The sequence below is a fragment of the Diceros bicornis genome, chromosome 10 (genome assembly GCF_020826845.1).
Source record: "Diceros bicornis minor isolate mBicDic1 chromosome 10, mDicBic1.mat.cur, whole genome shotgun sequence".
NCBI lineage: Eukaryota > Metazoa > Chordata > Mammalia > Perissodactyla > Rhinocerotidae > Diceros > Diceros bicornis.
Window position 1 is genome coordinate 80,496,612 of NC_080749.1, and position 23,861 is coordinate 80,520,472.

At 36.9% G+C, this 23,861-nt stretch overlaps 1 protein-coding gene across 1 annotated transcript; it reads right to left on the bottom strand.

The window, feature by feature from the left end:
- Positions 1 to 1,485: 1,485 nt before the first annotated feature.
- WDR12 (WD repeat domain 12) lies at positions 1,486 to 22,853 on the bottom strand. The gene is made up of 13 exons (XM_058549636.1): positions 22,304 to 22,853; positions 18,558 to 18,652; positions 15,022 to 15,116; positions 14,030 to 14,136; positions 12,990 to 13,105; positions 12,384 to 12,538; positions 10,999 to 11,044; positions 9,443 to 9,528; positions 5,204 to 5,344; positions 4,982 to 5,087; positions 4,681 to 4,813; positions 2,830 to 2,902; positions 1,486 to 1,872 (listed from the first exon to the last, which is right to left on the bottom strand). Exons 1-13 carry the CDS (start codon positions 22,342 to 22,344, stop codon positions 1,795 to 1,797), a joined length of 1,272 nt encoding a protein of 423 aa, XP_058405619.1. The 5' UTR covers positions 22,345 to 22,853; the 3' UTR covers positions 1,486 to 1,794.
- Between the last annotated feature and the right edge of the window lie 1,008 nt (positions 22,854 to 23,861).

Sequence of the window (23,861 nt, forward strand, 5' to 3'; positions counted from 1 at the left end):
TTTTTCCCTTTTCTCCACCCCAGCAGAGACCCTGGTACATGGTAGAAGTTCAGCCTTTTTTCTTGAACTGACTTATTCAGCAATTAAGTATGCTTTGTCCAAAACAGGAATATAAATTCATCTTTGTCCTCTGAAAGTTAGATTTCCAGACACTACAGACATGATGAAATTTACACCAGTCTGCACAAATTGAGAAAAACAAAGACTGTGTGTGTGAATTTTCTAGCTACCTTTCTTTACTTTTGGGGCATTAAAATATACCCTCTTTAAAGAAATGATGTAACTGGAGCCCTAGCTCTTGGTCTGTGTAAGAATAAGGACCATATCATAGCAGTAGAGGGACCTTGGTCCCTAAGGGGTGTGGAACAAAACCACTAGACCAGCCCTGGACTGCCTCTAACTGAACTCCCACCTGGTGTCATCCACTGTGAATCTGGCTCTCAACTGCAGCCAAGAATAGCTCCTGTTTCCTAGACCTCTGAGAGAGGAACCTCAAGTGCGAGATGCTGCATTAGAGTCTAGTGATGAGACCAAAAAGATTCCCATAGATTACTCAGAGGCTGAAGTGCTCTGCTTGAGGAATACCAATCCACTAAAGATGGAGTCACATTCTAAGAAGACATTTACTTTAAATATTTTGTATATAACATATGAATTTAGATAAATGCTAATGATACATTTGTAGAATGTTTATTATCTAATACTGACTGAAAGGTTTTGTCTAAAGCATCTATTCTTATCTATATACAAGGATAAGTTTGGGAGAGATATTCCTGGTTACCATGAAATCTATATCTAGTTTCTAAATGCTTCTGACATATCTTTAATATGAAGTACTTCACTTAAAATGTTTCAACAAATTCTTAATAAATTCGCAACATCTACATGTTTTAATGTTCTGAATACCTACAGTCTTATTATAGTCAGATATCACTTATTTTCCCAAAAGAAAATTGTATTTCTAATTTTTTCTCTATTAAAATTTATTAGGTTTTTTTAGATATTTTTTTTAAACAGCAAACTTTATTTATTTATTTATTTTTTGTGAGGAAGATCAGCCCTGAGCTAACATCCATGCTAATCCTCCTCTTTTTGCTAAGGAAGACAGGCTCTGAGCTAACATCTATTGCCAATCCTCCTCCTTTTTTCTTTTTCCCCAAAGCCCCAGTAGATAGTTGTACATCATAGTTGCACATCCTTCTAGTTGCTTTTTTTTTAATATATAATTTTATTTATTTATTTATTTTTCCCCCCAAAGCCCCAGTAGATAGTTGTATGTCACAGGTGCACATCCTTCTAGTTGCTGTATGTGGGACGCGGCCTCAGCATGGCCGGAAAAGCGGTGTGTCAGTGCGCGCCCGGGGCCGAACCCAGGCCGCCAGCAGCGGAGCGTGCGCACTTAACCGCTAAGCCACAGGGCCAGCCCCTTCTAGTTGCTTAAACAGCAAACTTTAAAAAGTTAAGTTTCTCCGTCAGAAATAAAAATCTGGACAATTACTGTATTTTTAATATATGCTTTTATAGCATTTCAAAAGCAAATCTTAATTCAAACCAATACCTTTAAAAAGAAATTAAAAACTCAGTTTAAGTTCAAGAGTTTGCATAAGGTAGAGAATGCAGGCCACATTTTATATTTTATAAACACAAACTATTATATAATAAATACAAAAGAAAAAGACAGTGATAACTATTATTAAGGGTGAAACATTATATAAACTTTAATCTAAAAGTCTGCTTTCTGCACCTGCATTCATTTATAGAAAGAATCTCTGTAGTCACATTTATCATTCACTTTCATGCCCCCACATGGGAAGTGGTAGGTGAGTATCTGTAGGAATATAATTTATTGTCTGCTCCTCCACTCAGAAGTAACTGTGTAAAGGGAGAGAAACACACACACACACACACAAGTAAATACAATTATTTCATGACAGCTAACCTAATTAAATACTGATGATTCTAATTATAGAAGGAATTATGGATGAGCAGTTAACTTGCATTGACAGTTAATACTTAAATGGACCAATTACATCAATTTTCACTACTATATTACAACACAGTATATTATAACTTTAAAAGTAATCATTTGAATTTGGTTGAGGCATAATATGCTATTGTACTTTCTATGAAGCATTTGCTAAGAAATGTAATAAAATTAAAAAGTTGGAAAAGTAATATAGTTTTACCTATTTAAGAAAATTAATTTTTTAAAGGACAGCACATTAATTGTTTGTGGGTAAATGGACATTACAAATTATTCAGGTAGCCCTAGGACCTGTATTTGGAAAGAATTCTTAGGCAATAAGGGCTTATGTAAATACATAAAAATAATTAAATTGTAATTCTTTAAGGAGATTTTATAATCTAGACTTATGTTACATAAGATTTTTCTAAGTGGGAAATACTTTGATCCAATTAGTCTGAAGTAGCAAGTTTATGGACTTAAAACATTTCATTAAAATACTCAAGAGGAAAAATTGCTTCAAAATTTTCAAATTTTACTACTCCTAATATTAAAGGACAAATTTGTTTCTTTTTTATTGTGGTGATCACTTTGTAATATGTATAAATGTCGAATCACTAATTCAACACTGAATTAGTGTCGAATCACCAAAACTAATATAATATTGTATGTCAACTATACTTCAAAAAAAATTTTTGTTTCTTCTTTGAATGAGATGTAAGATTTTATGAATAATATTAAAGGAAATTTAGAATACTGAATTATAAATATCAGATATATTGAAACTAGTAACTCTGTAAACACAAACACCAGATTTATTCTAATAAAGTATTTTCCTCTTCACCAAATAACTAATACATTCTTACCCCTGTGTCTGTCCAGTCTACACTCAGAACTTTGTCTTCATGAGCAGCCAGATCATACAGAGGAGCCTTACAACTAAAAGATGAAAATATTAACGTTATATGCATTTCACAGTATTAAAACAAACATATATGAAAATCACTTGTACTTTTCTGAAAATGTTACAGAGTTTACAATTCTTGCCCCAATAACCACTTAATCTTAGAATTCTGAGTATTTACTTAACCACCTCTCCTGTTTTTCCTGTATCATTAGCAGACTACAGAGATTTACTGTAACAAATATATTCAGGAAAAATGCTATTTATTTACAATTAGGCCCATTTTCACACTTCCTTGACTACTTTTCTTCTACTCGCAAATCATGGCTTTATATACCTTTGTCCATCCATTTGCTGATAACTCCCAAATTTATATCTTTAGCCCAAACTTCTCCCCTGAGTTTGATATGTATATGCAATTGGCTGACAACTGGATGTCTTAATGGGTACTACAACCAAAACAAAACTCTTGATTTTCTCTCACAAACCTATTTTTCTACTCTTTCCCATCACAGTAAATGGCACCACTAATCACCAAATTGCTCAGGCAGAAAATATGGGCATTATCCTTGATTCCTAGCTGCATATTCAATCCATGAGCCAATTATGCCAAAGAGCTATCTTCAAAATAAACCTCAAATCCAACGTTTTATCTCTGATGCTACCACCGTAGTCCAAATCCCCACTCTGTCTCTTGAACTACGGCAGCTGCTCTGCTTGCATTCTTGCTTTCCTGCTCGGATGCCTCCCAAGCTGCCTCCATCACACTTAGAATGAAACCCCAACTCCTGACCATGGCCCATAAGGTCCTGCTTGACATAGCCGTCACCCGCCTCATGTCCTGCCACTCTCCTCCTTGCCTGCTGCGCTCCATCAACACTGGCCCTCCTGCTAGTTTGCCAACATGCCAAGACTCTCCCCACCTAATCTGCTGTTCCCTCTGCCATGACCTGTGCGTGGCTCATCCCTTCACATTGTTCAAGTCACTATTAGAATATCACTTCCAAAGAGCGGCCTTCCCCAAAGAAGTGTCCCTTTTCTCTGCTTTATTTTTTTCATAGTACTTACTACTATTATCAGAAACGATACGTTAATTGCTATACAAAGTATCCAATTAAAATGTATATACCTTCTAGATATTAACAAATCATGTATCATTAGGTAGTATAAGGATCTTAGAATGCAGATTTAAGGTAAACAATAACAAACAAACAGGTATTTGGTTAATGCCTCTCCATTCTACTTGTAAAAATATGTAATTAAATTGTGTACGCATTTTATTGGATTTTATATCTGCATACACTAGTAACATGGCATTAGTCCATGAGTAAGAAAGAAACCTTTAATAACTGGTTATCTTTAAAAATTTGTATTTTTAGTTAATTTTTTATTAACATATAATTTATAATTTGATCACAGTTCCATTTACTCAGAGACCACTGGCTTTCTACTTTTAAAATTATCATATTTATATTAAAGGTCAGGATAAATTTTCTAAACTCTATTTTGTTCCTCTTTTATATAACAAAGTCAGAAGGATGGATTTTATAAACTTGTGGATTCTTTTTTTTTGGCAAAAGATAAATGATCACAATTAAATTCTTTCAGAATGCAAAACAACATATTAACATGAAGAAAATTTCTTTGCTCTTGACTTTTCTTTTTGATGTCATTATCATTTCAGGTTGTCTGACCAAGACCTTTTTTTTTTACCCTTCTGCTTTTGGATAATCATTTCAGTATTCATTTCATTTTCTCTGTATACAACAGCCAATTAATACATTTCTTTGGGTAGATCATAAATAGGATTTACCTTCTTGTATCCCACAGCTTGACAATGTTATCTAAAGAACCTGAAATCAGCTGCTGCTCATGGGTAGGAGACCACTTTACTGATGTGACCCAGCCTGTATGTGAGGTTAGGGACAGCGACACCAGAGAGCCGTCTGAGCAAAGCAAAAAAGATAACAATTACTGAATTTTAGAAAAGAGGAGTAGGCAGAACAACCCTCCTCAAAATTTGTAGAAAATTATCTTTTTATACAAATAAAAAGTGAGAAAAGAAATCGATGTTATTTACACATATTTTTCCTCCAGTGATTCACACCACTCACCTTTAGTTCGGGGATCCCACAGTCTGATATGCCTATCTGTGCTTCCAGACGCTAAACGTTTGCAAAGTGGAGAATAGGAGATACAATTAAACACTTTATTTCCTGTCTGAAAAAAAAGAGAAAGAACATTTAACCATGGTGGGCTAAAAGTAACCATCTCTAGAAGTTTATCACTTAAAAGCTCAAAGTTAATCAGAGAACTACTGAATTTATGAGTCTTACCAAAGTTGACTTAAGATTGCCGGACTCCACATCCCACACTCTAATTGTGTGGTCCCAAGAGGCACTGCAGATTTCTTCAGCATCTGACCACAGGACTGAGGAAATTGCTTCCTTGTGGCCGGAGAGGGTCACTATGGGAGTCTAGAATAGGAAAGACACCCAAAAGGGAAAGCATTTTCAGTTTAGAGTAATTGAAACGATAATAGTAGTTATTACTTCTGAAGCCTGTATGCCAGGTGCTTTAGCTTTCATAGCCTGCCTAATTTCTTCTTTACAACAGTCCTCCAAGACAGATATTTCTGGTTTTATTTTTGTCAAGACACTGAAGCTAAGCAAGATAACATGCCCAAGGTCATTCAGCTATACGAGGCAGATTTAAGTTTGAACTCAAATACTGCTCCCAAGTTCGTAGTCTTTCCACTATGCTCTGCTGCTTCCTCATCTGTTCTACGTGTCATTTTGAGAAGTACTAATATTAACACTAACTTAATTCTCCCAACTGACAAACATGTTATATGTAGAAGTTAGCAGAAAAAGCTCTGGATCAGACAGCTCCAGTTTGAGTCAAGGTGCTGCCATTTTCCATATGACTCTTCCAGGTAAATTAATCTCAATGTGTTATCCTCACCACCTCAATTCCTCAGCAGCCAATCTTTAAATAATGTCCGTGGCTCATTTATTAACATTCCAAAATCTCTAATATTTTTCTCAAATTAAAATCCTCAAACTAGGTGTAGTGTCTGTCTTAAATATAAGGAACATGTGAAAGACAGAAGGAAAGAATTCTGAAATGGGAGACAGTTAATCTACTTTTGTAACTTTGTTACATTTAACCTCCTTAAATTACTTCATCTATAATATGAGGGGGTTATACTAGATCAAAGATCAGCAAAGATTTTCAGTCAAGGTCCACAAAGTAAATATTTTAGCTTTTCCAGGCCACATACAGTCTCTGTTGCATATTCTTTTTTATTTTTAAAACTTCTTAAAAATGTAAAAATCATTCTTAGCTCTCTGTAGTACAAAAACAGGCCAGAACCAAATCGGCTGTTGGGCTATAGTTTGCCAACTCCTGGACCAAATGATCCCTAAGGTCTCTCTTCCACCTCTCAAATTTTCCTGAAAGAAGTCAAGGAACCTGATAGAGAAGTGAGGAATAGAACCACCTCTGTTGTGACCCAAAACAGAATGAACAGTAAGGTAACATACAGGTAATCCATCAGAGGCTCTAGAAGAGGACATGGCATGGTAAGATCAACAGGCAAACTTATAGGAACAAGTAATCCCATTCCTAGATGAACCCATGAAAAATGAAAACTTCAGTTCACACAAAAATCTATCTGTCCACAAACGTTGACAGCAGTTTCATTCATAACTGTCAAACTGGAAACAACCCAAATATCCTTCAACTGGTGAATGATTAGACGAACCGTTATATATCCATACAACAGAATACTACTCAGCATTTAAGAGGAATAAACCGTGATCCCAATAACCTGGATGAATCTTTTTTTTTCTTTCAAAAAAAAAAGGGGGGGCATGAGTCTCAAATGAATTATGCTATGTGAAAAGCAGCTTGATGCAAAAGGCTACACACTGTGTGATTCCACTTATACATATTCTAGAAAAAGAAAAATTATAGGAACAGAGCAGATCAGTGATTGTCAGGCTAAAAGTTGAGGGGGAGGGTGACTACAAACGGGAAACATGAGTTTTAGGGGATGATGAACTGCTCTGTATCTGATGATGTAGTGGTTACAGATTCTTTGCATTTATCAAAACTCTAAAGCTATTCACCAAAAAGAGTGAATTTTCCTATATGTAAAATTTTTTTTAAAAAGGTAGAAAAGTCAACTTTGACACTGTTACTACAAACAAATTCCAATAGAATAGTACTGAAGGGAAAAAAGCAATTTTGAAAGAAACAAGGAAAAACACCTTACTATATGTTAATGTATGAAACAAATGACAAGTAAGTTAAGTGACTGGCAGCATTACTCATATTCAAGTCAAGTATTATTCATAAATCAGGTCAGGTACTAGAAAGAAATCCAGAGAGCAGATAACTACTTTAGATATTTGTTTTATCATTTTGGTCTTAAAAATCCAACTTTTTCCATTGCAGCACAATTTTTCACTTCAAATAGCACTTCAAGGGTTTCCAGCATAACTTCAATTAATAATTTATGAAGGCATGAATTTAAAGCTTATAAAAACCTAAATGAGAAAATGAATATATTATTATTTCTCTCAAATAAAATGAACGATGGAAGCAAGTATAAAAAGTATACACCTAAAAATAAAAGTTATTAGCAAGGCACTGGGTGGGAGAAAATCCATATATATTATCCAGCAAAGACTTTGAATCCAGAATACATAAAGAACTCTTACAATGTAAATCAATTTAAAAAAGATAAGCAACATACTTCTAAAAAATGGGTTAAAAACAGGAACAGGCACTTCACAATTAGATATCAAAGGACTGGGACTTAAATTCCACTACACGCCACCAGAAATCGACAAAGTGACACACTTTTTTAATAGTAAGTAAATGCGAACATGTTACGTGGTAAAATAAAATCAGTTATGGTATTAAAAAATTGACCATATCAAGTGCTTGTAAGGATGTGGTAACTTTTACTCTCATACACTGTCAGTGGGAGTGGGAACTGAGAGAACCATTTTGGGAAACTTTGTGGCAGTATCTAACATTCAGAAAACTGAACATGTGCATACCCTGTGACTCAGCAATTCTAATTCTGCAATTCTACACATGCAGAAACAACTGCATATGTACATAAGAACTTTCTTAGCAACTTTATTTATGGTGGCCAAAACTGGAAACAACCTAAACGTCCATCAAAAGAAGAACAGATAAATTCTGGTATATTCATGCAACGGAATGCTATGTATTAAAGAAAATACTATTACATGCAGTAGCATGAATGAAATCTCACAGATATGAAGTTTAAAAATAAGTGAAACTAATCTAATGATATAAGTCAGAAGAGTGATTACCTTTGGGGGCTACTGATTGTGAGGTAGGCTAGAGGGAGTCTCTAAGGTGTTGGTAATTCTCAGTGTTTTGATTTGGATGGTGATTACTTGGGTATACACAATTCTAAAGATTCACGGAGCTGTACACTTAATATATGTATGCAAAACTTCAAATTAAAAGACAGGTAAAAAAAGTCACCTTCTGAGTAAAGAATTTTTATAACTTAAGAAATCTTTTTCTACTCAGATATATTCTTTAGAGGTCGATTAGGGATATGCATCAATAAATTACCACTGGCACAATATCCAATTGGTAAGGCATTTGCAGCTTTCATCTGTCTCACCAGGCTAAGTGATAAGGAAGCTGAGTTGCTGCCAGATCATTCCTCTTGCAATTCAGCAGTCCATGTTTAAATGTATTAAGAAACTATAAATCACTACTTTCTGTTGGAACCAGTAAGTGCTATAGTTTATTGCATTTTATGTGAGTTTGAGGAATCATTTATGATCACACTTTATTCCTCATTTTTAACAATTTTTATAAGATATCTTGTAATGGTGACTACAAGAAATAACGTGTAAATGTGTGCTTGATTTACCGCACATTCATTACAGCTGTTAGAAAATGAAGTAAAAATGTTTTCCTAAACCTGACTCAGTATTGTCCTTCTCATTAAGGATATTAATACAGGTCAGATCATATTATGACAAATATCTTCCTAATGAAACAGAACAAATAGGAATCTGTATGAACTTTCTGAGTTCAATTTAACTGGATCTAACAGCTAAATGATAGAATCAAAACCCAAATTAAACTCTTGGTTTCTAGGGATTTAGGGGATATAACTAGCATCTCTAGAAAGAATTATATCCTCAGTGTATGAAACAACTAATATTATTAATTAGTCAGGTAATGAGATGCTTCTTACAACTTTAGTGCAACCTTCAACAAATAAAAGATCCTACTTCAAAATGCACCATGAGATCAAATATAATAGCTAAATAATCAACCTACCGATCTGTAAGCTGGCTCAAAGCTACTACATTCAACGACTAAGACAAATGTAGCATGGTGGAGTATTTATAATAAAATTTTACAAATCTACTGAAAGAAAGCCTAATTATGGTTGAAGCAGCAAGGCAAGACGAAAGGAAATTTAAATAGGAAAGATTAGATTAAATTACTATATATTTGTTAATACAGACCTAAGCCAAGTATAGTTAGTTCTCACAAATACTTACCCTTGTTAGTCCCAACTGCTCTGTTTTCTGTTTCTTTCGGGGTCGATTCGTGGATTCCTCCATTTCATCTTCTTCATCTGTAGGGACTGTATCATAGAGAGTTAGATTTGATATTTTCAAAATTTATGGTAAATATTAATTACAAACAGTCTCAGAGAATTCTTACATTTCTGGGTATATACTTTCTCCATGTTATCTCAACTGATTAGGGAATGATATTCCTCCTTATTTTGGTTAATAGAAAATTATATATAAAAACAACACTTGGGTTATCAATCTTCCAAAAGGAGAAAGCAAAAAATAAAGTACATTAAAACCCTAAAACCTAACCAGTTTGATATCTTGCTATGTCTTTAAGATCATCATTAGAATATTCATCACTTTACCATACCTATGAATCACTGCTTACTATTAGTTGTAGGAGAGTTCTGACCAGACTGCATTTATATTATGAAGACGGGAATGACAAGGTAAACACATGTTAAAGGAGATACATTCCAGTCATGTTTATTCTTCTTGACTATTTAACTTTTCTAACAATGAATCAAGTGTTTTATAGTCATTTTTTGACTTTTTAAAAAAAATATTTGTTATACATCATTTAGCTAGGTAGCAAACCCAGAGGGAAAACCATAGATTTTAATGTTTTTAACTATTTTATAAATGTCATCTGTTTTCCCCAAATTAGACTATAAACACCTTAAGGATAACAACTAATCGTTTACAATATCTCATTCACCCATTGCTATCAAAGAATAGAATATTCCACAAAAGGAAAAATTTCTAAACAAACGCCTTTCTGCCTCAAAACTGTTTGCTTTAAGCAATTTTGGAAAATCTACTAAAATGGATTATATATATCCTGCCATCTTACACATAATGATTTAAAACTATTTAAGCTTTTGTTGATCCCCTCAACTCGACTTTGTGAATTGTTAGGGTATTTTACTGTAATACAGCAATGCCCTCAGAAGTAACAGAGGTATGTATTCTGATCTGTTTACCTGTGCAATAAATAGTTCTAGACTACTACTTTTTAAAATTTAAATTTCTGTGGGTTTTTTCCCCTCTCTTCTCCCATCAGTGTCTTCTTACTACTTTCAAGGCACCTTCCTCTAAGAGTCCTCTCTCCTCCTCCTTTAATTGTTCTTTTAATCTGTGTTTTCAAAGTAAAAAAATTAAGTTTGGCAAAACTGTATTAAGTTTTTTTTTTTAAGTGAACCAGCTTAACTAAGAAATTTCCGTGACAAAGTGACTCAGGAGGTGTGTTTGTTTATTTCCAAGTTCCTGAATACGGGAACTCAGAGAACTAAGGCAGTTACGTTCCACTGCACCAAACGTGTTGTTGATGGCTGCAGCAGTCCAGTGACATTGTCCAAGGAATAAGGGATGGTGGGGTAGAGAAACATTTTGAAACACAAAGAAATATACTAATTTTTCTCTATACTATGCTCTGGTCCATTTTTAAGGCAAAATATGGGTTAAAAAGTCCTCTTCCATCAAAATTCTTGAAATATATCATTAATGAGTCAAAGTAAAAGAAATATTTAATTTACCTGTAGACCAGATCTTTAGCATCTTATCCCAGGAGCCGCTGCAAAACTAAACAGATATATATGAAAGGAAAAAGAGTATGTAATTACATTACCATTTGAAATGTAATATAATCCATCATATTATTTGCCTTCTTTTTTCTGCTATTTAACTTAAAACCTTTACTTTGCTCTGAAATCCTTATTACTATGGTGTCATCTGCCTGTCTTCATAGTCCCCTGGAAATTGTACCCTCTATCTTATGGCAACTGAAGGAGCTGCCATTCTTATATGGCCCTGTGCCCTGTGCCCTGGCCATGGCAGCTTAGATCAGGGTGGGCAACTGACTACACTGCGCCAATAGATCTCTTCCTCCTTCAAGACCTTTTTTGAAAACTTGCATTCCAGGGAGTTGAAGTCAGTCTTTTTCCAGGGACAAATGGTACAGGATGTAAAACCTGGAAATAGTGAAGGCCAGATTTTATTGCCACGTGGAGAAAGCCAGCTTGAGGTGAGAGAGAATGAAGTCAACCTGGGGAAACAGGAGAGGGAGGGGTGTGCGGGCCACACCCAAGCCTCCACTCCACTGGTTCCTGAGACCCGAATGCATCATCACCCTGCTTGTGATGGGACTGTTCACTTCTTCCTTGGATCTCACAATCTTTTAAGCTGAAAAAAGTTCAAGATGAGTTTCTGTCTCTCATAGCCAAAAGACAGGATACAGTTAATTCACTTAAGTTTGGCCTCAACAACAGGTAAACCTTCTTCATGGCTCAATATGAATAATCATAAATCTTTATCTTTGAATGCATCAAATGTCCTCTGTTACGCTAACTGGCAAAGAAACGCCAAAGAAGCACTCAAATCCAGAATGCTTCAATGTGGTTTAGGGAACTTTCAAATGGTAAGCGAGTCTATAAGCCCTCATGAGTCAATACAGCGTAGCCTTCTGGTTTGCTTCCTTTTAACTAACTTCAACCATCTTGTAATAAAAAGTAGATCAGCAATAACAGTAAAACAACCTCTATCGACACTAACCTCAGTGTATGCTAAGGCTTAGACGGTCAACTAGACACTTTCATCTGATGACAACACTGTGAGTAGCTGAAAGATTGAGAATGTCCATCATATGACTTAGGAGGGTTACATAAAGAAATCGCTTGTTTACCTGATTTCTTAAAATTTCTGCAATTTATATAAAGTTCTAAACCAGAGATACCCAGACTAAGGAAGTGCATCTTTATATCTCTTATCGTGTGAGTATTTGCTTTTGGTTGGAAATCATATTCTTTCGTCACCAACTGTTATGAAAACAGGCCAATCACAATGAACATAGGTAGAAAAAACCTTTTGCATAAGAAGCTGAAATTCTGATTCCACAGAGTATTATACCACAACAGCCACTTACTCTGGTTCCCGTGCTGTCAACAGCTATGGAGTCCACACTGCCGGCGTGACCCCTGCAGCAGTGCAGGGCTTTCACTTTGTTTCTCTCCACATTCCACTCCCACAAGAGGATAGTCTGATCCATGGAGGCACTCAGCAGTAGGCAAGATAGGCTGTCTGGAGAGGAGAACACAAGAATCAGAAACAAATTAGTACAAACAGTTAAAATGCATCACGTTCTGAAACCAAAGAATTGAATGTTTTGCTGTTGTTGAGAAAGATGTTAAAAAGATAAAAGAGCTCATATGGCCAGCTTTGAAAAAGAAGTTAACTTATGGTGTAAAGGGAAGAACCTTCAAAAATACTATACTGTGTGAGTTTCACACTCTCAATATTAACTTAAAAATGTATATTACCTGATATAATTTTAGTAAGGATTCACTTTCACTAATTTATGGATGTTTTATATAATCCTTTTGTTCTTGAACACATTTTTGGAAGACCTCACGATAACTGAGACATGAGACATTTCCTACAATTTATTTTGTCCTCATTCTGCCCCAGCACTGAAAATGGGATTTCCAATTCCCTATCGAGGATTCCTCTCAGTTTAGGCAAGGAGTCCTACCTTTTTTCACCCAGGCCACATCTTTTACAACGTCTGTATGTCCCACAATTGTCATTATTGACTTTCCTTCCAAGGACCAGATCCGAGAAGTCTTATCATAAGAACCAGTCAAGATCCTATGAGGACAAAAAAAAATCCTATGAAATACAAAAAGCAGCTTTTTTAAACCCTGAAATCCATTATATTTCTAAGGCAATGACAAAGTAAATATTGAGGATTATACTTTTAAACTCTACTCTAATATGAAGATTATGATTTCAAAACACACCACAATAGATAAGATGTTACATTTGGCTTTTCCTGATCTCTTAAAAATAAAAATATAACCAATAAACCCTATTTTTCATTTTTACTATCGTTGGAAACACTACAGCTGTCAGGGAGGCTAAACAAATTGCTTATAAAACGTAATAGTCCTCTGTATTTCACTAGTGAACCATTAAATAATAACCAGTGAAAACCATTAAACAGAAAAACAGTAAAACCATTTAAAGAAAAAGTAAAACCAGTAAAAATATAACTTCGTGTAATAACTACAGGGAGACATTCTTTGAAAGTAAGCTCCTACTGCGATCCACTCTTGAGGTGCTATTCTACAAGCAAGGCCAGTGGAGGTTTGCTCTGAACCATCCACACCTTCTTGATTCCAGTCTGCCCTTTTAGCCCTAAAACAGCAGGGTCTGCGTCTTCACGGTAGTAGGCCAGGATATGTGTGGCTATAAAAGGTTTTTTTCCCTCTATGAAACAAATTATATCCTTGATCTTAAAAGCAACATATTCAATCAAATAAATGCCCTAAGACACTAGACCTATTCAGAATACAAATGTCGCCACAACATCTTGAGACAGAAGAGAAAACATTTAATAGATATGTTTCTTCTTGACAACATTGAATATAAAGATCTTTGGCATGGTCACTGATACATATATCACAAAATTACTTTCACAAAGAACAGAGAAAAATATTCACATCATGCACTTCAAAAGAATGATGGGGGTGGCATAAGAAAACAGATACAAGACAGTTCATCTGACAATACCATTCCTCCGCCCCTTCGACTGAACTGATCCAGTCATCGTGCAACAAGCACTGCTCTGGCTGAGGTGCAGTGTACTTCTCCACGTATTCCAGTTCCACAACCTCCTCCTGGTCACAGAGAGAAACCAGAGAGCCATCAGGTGGTGCGGTTTTAAGATGGTACATTATGAAGATCAACGACCCCATTTAATACATTTCCTTCATGTAAGTCCCCTTCATAACCCAGACAATTTGGAGCCATACAAAAAGTGAAAATCTTTATTTGACCTAACAGTATGCTAAGAGTAATAAAAATGAATATTAATAACCTTGGAAAACATGCTCAAGGTAGAAAAAGAAGAACATAGGAAACTTGAAATTGTAAAACCATAAAAGCTTACTGTTTAATGGGTACAGAGCTTCTGTTTAGGATGATGAAAAAGTTCTGGAAATGGATAGTGGTGATGGTTGCATAATATTGTGAATGTACTTAATGCCACTGAATTATACATTTAAAAATGGTTAAAACAATAAATTTTATGTATATTTTACCACAGTTCTAAAAATTGTCCAAAAAGTTATAAAAGCAATTATAAATTATATTTTAAATTATAAAAGCAATATTAAGAAACATTTGAAAATTAGAGGAAGGGGGAAGTCACTATAAATCACAATAACCTCCCCTGTAAGTTTTTATATGTGCACAGTCATTTTGTACACCTTTATTAGTAGTAAACATATTATTTGCTATTTCCTTTCTTGATAATTCTTCCACAAATATGATGGTATCTTTCCATATTCCTTCACCTGCATTTCTTAAATAATACACTCTCAGAAGAAAAAAGGGTATTTCAAAGTTGAATATATAGAAACTGAAGTCAAATTTCTAGGAAAAAACAATAATCGAAAGGATCTTGGTTGCTGTTGATTCAGGGTGATTCCAAGTGGAGTTTACTACCTACATTATGTGATAATACCTTAAGTAAAATAGAGCAGGTAAACATTTGAACTTACAGATGAGATGTTTTCCAGTTCCATATGTTTGACCAAGGGCATTCGCAGAAACTGGCCCTTGATAAGGAAATCAAACTCCACGTGTTTGTGGAACTCTAAAGAAAATACATAATAAAATTATCACTCTTAGAACATGAAGTATTATTGGCAGAAGTATGAGATCTCAAAACAAACAAGGACCTATTATTCCAGAGTGGCCTCTGAGTTTCTCCAGAATTGCTCTATGATACAATCATAGAGAAGGCCCCGTATTCCAGTGTACATACTAAGTGATTTTTAAAAACAGAAACATTTTGTTCTGTTGATATAATATTTTTATTATTATTTTTGGTGTAATTATTCCAATTTTTCTCTCTTTTTTTTTTTTTTTTTTTTTTTTGCTGAGGAAGACGGCCCTGGGCTAACATCTGTGCCCATCTTCCTCCACTTTACATGGGACGCCGCCACAGCATAGCTTACCAAGCAGTGCGTCGGTGCGCGCCCGGGATCCGAACCAGCGAACCCCGGGCCGCCGCAGCGGAGCGCACGCACCCAACCGCTTGCGCCACCGGGCCGGCCCCTAATTATTCCAATTTTTAAAAAAACTTTGTACTCTATGGAAAATTTCAAATATATACAAAAGTAGATATAACATAATGAATCCCCACCCCCATCACACACTTTGACAATTACCAACTCATGGACACTCATCTCTACTCCTCTGCACACTCCTCCACTGGTTTATTCTAAAGCAAACCTCAGAAGTGATCTTTTCATCTGTAAGTGCTTTAGTATGTATCTTTAAAATATAAAGACTTAAAAAAGAGTCACAATGCTAAAAAATTTAGTAATTATCAATAATAATTCAGTATAGCCAGTTGATGTTCATATTTCCTTGATTCATAACTATCTTTTTATAGTGAGCTTTTTAGAATCAGCATCCAAAATCCACACATTATATTTGATTAATACATTTTATTTAATCTTTAACAGTTCCTCCTCCTTTTTTTCCCTTGTCACTTATTTGCTGAAGAAACAGGGTCATCTGTCTTATAATATTTCTTACATTTCGGTTGATTCCATCTCCAAGGTGTCCTTTAACACATTCCTCTACCACCTAAACATCCTGAATACTAGGCAGACCTAAACACCTGATTAGATTTCAGGTGCACTTTTTTTTGGGGGGTAGGGGGCAAGAATATTTACACACAGTATTGTGTACTTCCTGTTGCATCACAGGAAGCATATTATCTTGTTGTGTCTCTTTTTATGATATTAAGATCCACCTCTGGGCTCAAATGATGTCAGTCTGATCCCATCCATCATAATGTTCTACCAGCCTTTTACCTAATTAATGGTTTTAGCAGCTATTGATAATCACTACTTAAATCCATTACTTAATTTGGAGTTACAAAATGCTAAATATTCTTCATTCTTTCTGCATTTATTAGCTATAATCCTTCTGAAAGAATTCCCTCATTGACTATCTGGATTGTTACTTTTTTAAAAATCTGGAATCTGAATCATTTGCATCCTCAACTCGAGAGCAATGACTCAGTTGTTTCACTTATACAAAAAGACAAACTAATGTTTATCTACAAGATTAGAAAAATATGCAACTATTTGGGTAACAACAACCAACCATATACTGGTATTGCAAAGCCTCTAATGCAAGAATAATTCTTATTCTAATTCAAAGACTTTTTCAACACGTAGAATTTAACATAGAAGGCCTGTTCCAGGAAGGAGCCACTACCATATGATAGCTGAGTATAATATAAAATAGATGTGATAAGAAAGGCACCAACAAGCCCATCTTATCAAAAATTCTGTCTCTCCAGTCACATTCTCTATAGGTGGCCCTGTAAAGAGCTGTCTGACAAACATTTGCATTTCCATCTCCATATGAATTGTCTTATTGCCCTCTGAAATCCCAATACCCTCCTCACCTTTAGCTGAAAATACTTAAGCGAGCAGCTTACTCAGAATGATGAGTTGCTCAGTTTCTATTTTCTGAGTTTCTCCCATGTATACATGTTAGTAAATTTTGTTTGATTTTCTCCTGCTATTCTGTCTCACATTGATTTAATTTGTAGCCCAGCCAGAAAGGACCCAATGTGGTAGAGGATAGTCTTCCTCTTCTTCACCATCCATGATGAAAGTAAAGACAAGGATGATAGGAAATGCTATGAGAATATCTCTGAATCAAGAACTACATTTTGCTAGCAATGAAAAGATGACAGACCCTGCCCCTCTCAAAAAAAGTTGTTCAAAAACATTGTCTCAAACAAAACAGTTATGGGGTTATTTGAAGATGAAGGGGAAAATATTAGGCATTAGTTTATAACTCTCAGCTCCCCATTCCTCCAACTGGGGTAAAATCAAAAGAGCCTTGAAGCATTGGAAACATCTGCATGAAAATACACTTGCCTCTAAATAGTGATTCTATTAGCAAATTTTATTTTGTTTTGTTTTGTTTTGCTGAGGAAGATTTGCCCTGAGCTAACATCTGTCGCCAATCTTCCTCTTTTTGCTTGAGGAAGATTGGTCCTGAGCTAACATCTGTGCCAGTCTTCCTCTATTTTGCATGTGGGTCACCACCACAGGATGGCCTGATGAGTGGTGTAGGTCCCCACCCCGGAACCGGGGAACCAAACCCAGGCCGCTGAAGCAGAGGGTGCAGAACTTACCCACTATGCCAGCCCCGACAAATTTTGTTTTTAAAGATCACACTTTGTTATTTTCAATTTTTCACATTTAAATCTATTTTATGTATGGTTTCACTACCTTTTTGAAAACATCTTATTATAGAAAATTTCAAATATAGGCAAAAGTGGGGAAAAACATAATAAACCTTCATATACCTATCACCCAACTTCAACAATTATCAACTTATGGCCAATCTTGTTTAATCAATATTTTTGCAGACATTGTTCATATTAATTTTATGGGCTAATAATTTATATTCGTACCATAGCATATGTTTAATATTTATATCTTTATGAATGTTTTACTTAATACTCTTGCATGTTTATATATGTTTGTTTTATCCATTAATTTTTTTATAAATTCTAAACACTTAAAAAAAAAATACCACTATTAACATTGGCATTTGTTACTACACAAAATATTCAAATACTGATATTGTCACTTTGCTTTGTAGAAGTACAGCAAGCAAGGCCCAAGCACCAAGATGCTGGTTCTATACCTGCCCAACCCAGCTCTCTCTAGCAGAATCAGTGTCCTGGTTACCTCGACATCACAACTATTATACTAAAATCTTGATTCCTAAATCTCAACCACCTTATCTCCATAGTGCCTTAAAAGCAGATTAAACTGAAATACTTGTTTCTGAAAACTTTTATTTTAAAGCATTTTTCAAAGTATCATGTAGCAGGGAAACCCACATGTTACAATTTATAAATTTTACTGTTATAAAATGCATGTAGTATTATAAAATAAAGGCAAAAAAAGTAAATAAAATTAAAATGTGATATATTTTACTGTAGTCAGTGGCATTGTGCCCTTGGCTAACTTCTCAGAGTATATATACCCACCATTTTTGGCCTCCAGTAATTTATTGATGATGTTACTGAGGTCAGCAATTTCAGAGGCTGCAGGGATTGAGAAGGGAACATCATCTACGGCATATCTATAAAAAGGAAATGATACGTCAAGATAAGTCTACAGACATTTTAACAAATGTGTATTTACTCATTCAACAGACATTTACTGGGTATCTAATACATGCCAGACATTTTGCTACATGGGGTTAACAAAAATGAATTAAGATACCGTCTCTGTTCTCAGAATGAGTTCAAGTCTGGTAATCAAATACAATCAAATTATATAAGAACAATGTCACAGTGATATATAAAATGGGAGAACAAAGAAGTGGTAGGTCATTTCAACCAGAGAAAAGGAGGATAGAGGAGCAGGGTCAGAAAGGATGAACAAAAAAGTTCACTCTCAAGCTACATCTAGAAAAGTGAGTTTCTACCAGGTAAAAGGGCGGAAGACAGGAAAAAGAGTTCAGGAAAGTGGGGAGAGCAGCAAAACAACAGTTGAGAGTTATTACATTGCCCACCCAGCCTATTCCAGAAAGTCTGACTTTGCTCTAGACAATGACCAAAGATAAGGCCAAAGAGATGTGCATGGAGTGGTTTATATACTGTGTGAAGTTTTTACTTCTTTCTCCAGGTAATGAGGAATCACTGTAGAAGTCCAAGTTAAAGAATAACATCATTAGGATTTTGTTTAGTTAGCTCTTTCTTGGCAGCACTGTGGAGACTGGATTAGAAGAACACGTGACAGAAGGCAGATTAGGAAACTCTTGTAAGAGAGAATGACAGAAAATATTTGCAAATCATATATCTGATAAGGAACTTGTATCTAGAACATATAAAAGAACACTTACAACTCAATAATAAAGACAACGCAATTTAAAAAATGGACAAAGGATCAAAATAGACATTTCTCTAGAGAAGAGACCCAAATGGCCAACATGCACATGAAAAGATGCTCAACATCATTAGTCATCAAGGAAATGCAAATCAAACCACAATGAGATATCACTTCACACCCACTAGGATGGCTACAATAAAAAAGACAGATAATAAGATAATAAGTGTTGGTGAGAATGTCCAGAAATTAAACCCTTATTCATTGCTGGTGGGAATGTAAAATGACGCAGTTGCTTTGGAAAAATCTGGCAGTTCCTCAAAAAGTTAAACATATAATTACCATTTGACCTAGCAACTGCACTCCTAAGTATATACCCAAGAGAAATGAAAATATATGTCCACACAAAAACTTGTACACAAATGTTCACATCACCACTATTCATAATAGCCAAAAGGTGGACACAACCCAAATATCCATCAACTAAACATTGGAAACAAAATGTGCTATATCCATATAATGGAATATTATTTGGCCATAAAAAGGAATGAAGAACTGATACATATTATAACATGGATGAACCTTGGAAAACATCATACTACATGAAAGAAGCTAGTCACTAAAGACCACATATGTATAATTCCATTTATATAAAATGTGCTGGGGGGATTGGAAAGACTAGGGGGTTATAGCTAAAGGGTGATGAAAAATGTTTTGAAATTGACTGTAGTGATTGTTGCACAATTCTGCAAATAAGCTCAAAACCACTGAATTGGACACTTTAAATATGTGAATTCTATTGTATGTGAATTACATCTCAATAAAGTTGTTACCAAAAAAAAAAAGTCTCCATGAGGTTTGAATTAAAGCTGTATTTGTGGGGAATGGACAAGTTGCAAAAGATGTTAAGGAAGAATCGACAGGGCTCATCAAGACATGCTACAATAAATCTCTTTTTGCTACAATGGGGGTGTGGGAGGGGGCTCTGGATCTTTTTAAAGTGCAGATTCTAAATCAGCAGGTCTGGGGTGGAGTCGGAGATTTCTGCTTTTTCTAACAAGCTCCCAAGTGATGCTGATGCTGCTGGTCCTCAAACTACACTTTGAGTAGTAAGGCTATGGTTACATATTTATCATACCAAAAAAAGTAAGCAGTTATTTAGGTTCTCCGCAAGGTAACAAAACCTAGAAATTAAAAATTTTGATTCTTTCTTTCACTCACTATTTTGGTCAGTAAAATAAGGGGTAGGGCCGGCCCGGTGGCATATAGCAGTTAAGTTCCGGCGCTCCCTTTGGCAGTGGCAGCGGCCTGGGGTTCGCAGGTTCGGATCCTGGGGATGGAGCTGTGAACCACTCATCCTGCCATGCTGAGGCGGCATCCCACCTGGAGCAAGTAGAAGGGTGTACAACTATGACATGCAACTATCTACTGAGACTTTGGGGGGAAAAACGGAAAAAGGGAGGAAGATTGGCAACAGATACCTCAGGACCAATCTTCCTCAAAAAGTAAAAGGCTTTATTAAAAAAGGGCGGGGGGGGGAGTAGCATAATTCATATACACATATATGAATATACATATATATGTAAATTATATGCACATATGTCAATAAACTTTTTCCTCCTCATTTTACTGAACAGAAAACATTACGTGAAAGGAAGAAGCAAGAACTTTAATTTCTAGGTTTTGTTACCTTTATGGAGAATCTAAATACGCATACACACACATACATATATGTATATATGATGTTTATCTGTTTATCTTCAGGGTTAAAATACAGTGGTCTACTATTTCTTAAAACTTCATGTAAATCAACAATAATCTTAATAAAATTTTCAATTAGGAAAAATACAGTAGTCATGTTATCACATCAACACATTCCTTGAGGAGTATTTAGACTAAGTATATATACTCACGTGCATTGATAATACAATTCATGTATACTGTAAGCAACAACACAAGACGAGTGAATATGATTTACCAGTTCAATTCATAAAGCTACACACACAGAATCGAAGATATAATCTTAATTGAGGTGTGAGTTTTCTAGCTTATGGCTGACATTAACTTGTTAATACAACAAATACTTATTATTTATCATCAGTACCAGAAGAACTTGACAAACATTTGACTCACTCAATCCAAGAAGCTTCATACACAGTCCCTACCATTAAGAGATTTACAACACACTTGAAAAGACCAGGCAAACACAAAGAAAAGTTAATTAATAGTGTAACGTACACCACAAGGTAGAATAGAGTTAGGTTTCAAACGAATGCTACAGGCCTGGGGACCACTGGTTAAAATGTTCATATATACATGTATGTACATACACAGGTACATATATATACACATACGTATACATCTATATGTAAGTACATAAATACACAAATCTGTAACTGAATTGACTTCACATTCCCATCAAAAACCAGTTTTACCAACCCCCTATTCAGAGCTCCACTTTCTGCCTGGTTTAGAAAAGCCTCGTCTATCACCTACTTACAAGAAAATGAAGTTGTGTTGTCAGAAACTGTGAGACATCACTAGCCGACAGCCTGTAACGACTCAGTGCATTGTTTATTGTTAAATTACATAATGTGCTTCATTCAGCAAACTTGAAGCCCTTCAGGCGCCTCTGCACTCACAGTTCAAATTATACATAGCCTGAGAAGCTAGGCAGAAAGGAGGAAATCTCGAGTCCGTCCCTGACAAATCCTCCAAGGTACCGCTTCCCCTGCCGGAAAACGCGCTCAAGCGAGGAGCCCAGCATAAATGCGGGCGCGGGGGTGGGGCAGTGACTTGACGACAAAGACAACCAAGGGTCCACAAGGTCACACCTAAGGGGTCCTTGGAAAGGATCCCGGGTAGGGGAGACGGGAGAGAGAAGGCGAGGCCGCTTACTTACTTCTTGTTGTCAGTGAAGAAGCGTGTCTGGAGCTGAGCCATGGCGGGGAGTACACACAAGACTCGCCTGCAGAAACGTACGGGGTAATAGTCAGACGACGGGCGCTCGGGTCTCGTAGGACTACAAGAAGAGGCAGCTCAACATGAGACCGCACAGGTGAGCGAGAGGCTGCGGTCCGAGACCGGGCCCCGCTTTCTTTCCTCGGGACTCCTCAGCAAGAAGGCACCACGAGGCTGCCCTTCCTCAGAGGACCAGCCCACAAACGTCAACTACCTATCCCAGATTGAGCAATCATCGATTAGTACAGCCCAGTCTTAAAGGGGACGTGTCCCCGTAATCTTTTTGGATTTCTTGTAATATATTTAGGCCTGTGATGGATTATGAAGGTACAGAAAGGCCCAGTTCAAATCTGCTTCTGTCTCTCTCTCTCTTGTTTCTAATTTTAAGATGCTGTCGTTAAGACCCGATACTTCAAATACAGCTCCTAGATACTACAACCCCCAGAAAGCAGCGCGTCTCAGACGCTGTCACCACTGGGAATCGTAGTCTTTTTGCCACGCCGTCCTCAGGATATCTTATTTGCATTAAACCTTCCCGACTCCAGCCAGATATCGATTGTATTTTCTCTGCCTTCTGCTTTCATTTACTAAAGGCTTTCTGGGTTTATTTTCTCACGCATACTCTCAATCAGAACCTCACTCCACCGAGATTTTTTGTGGACTCTCGCCGCTCGCTTCAGGCTTTGGATGTAGGTGAGAAACGAGAATACAAAAAAAAACAATGAATCTGAAAGAACACCGCTGACGGTGGCCGATAGTGGACTTATTTCACTGCCCAGCGCTGCGCGCTCTCGGAGTGGTGCGCCTGCGCATTGTGCTGGTCTCCATGGCGGGGCCTCGGAGCCAAGACGAGGTTGAGTAGACTCGTTTTGAATTTTCTCCCCTCTGCTCCAGCACTTTGCGGACTTCCCTCCTCGCCCGTAGGGCTCTCGGCGGCGGCGGCGGGACTGGGGCAGTCGGAGGTTTGGCGGAGCTGTCAGCGCCCACCGAGCGGACGCTACCTCCCAGCCCCCATTCTTCTCCTGCCTCCTCCTCCCGTCACCCCCTGACCCGCCGGGTCCCCGAGCAGCCGCCGGCCTCCGCCCCCTCCGCAGCCCGGCCCTGAGGCGCCTCGGCGCCCCGCCTCGCGGCCTTGCGGAGCAGTCCACGGCGAGGCCTACCCCCCGCCCGGTACGGGGCTCGCGGGCCCCGGGGCGGCCGGCTGCGGAAGGCGGAGGTTAGGTGTCCGAGGAGGGCTGCCCAAGGACGCCCCGCGCCGCAGGGAAGGAGCGGCCCCCGGGCCGGGAGCGCCGAGCGATTGGCCCTTCGCCTGCCTGCGCCCGCTTTCCTGCGTCTTATTTTTCTGTTTAGGAGCCGTTTGATATTTTACGTTTGCAAGGAGGAAAGGCGTCCTCCCACATCTCCGCTTTTTGACTTTTTTTTGTCTTGAAGTTACCCGAAGGCCTATGCCTTAATCTCAGTGCCCGAGAATTATTCTGATTGAATTTAGTTGTTTTTCT

Coding starts and splice junctions, on each gene's coding strand:
- WDR12 (XM_058549636.1), bottom strand. CDS start 22,344: ATGGCTCAGCTCCAGACACGCTTCTTCACTGACAACAAGAA. Junction 12,539..12,989: donor TGTGGCCTGGGTGAAAAAAG/GTAGGACTCCTT, acceptor TCTCCTCTCCAG/ACAGCCTATCTTGCCTACTG. Junction 2,903..4,680: donor AAGCTGTGGGATACAAGAAG/GTAAATCCTATT, acceptor TTCATCTTTTAG/TTGTAAGGCTCCTCTGTATG.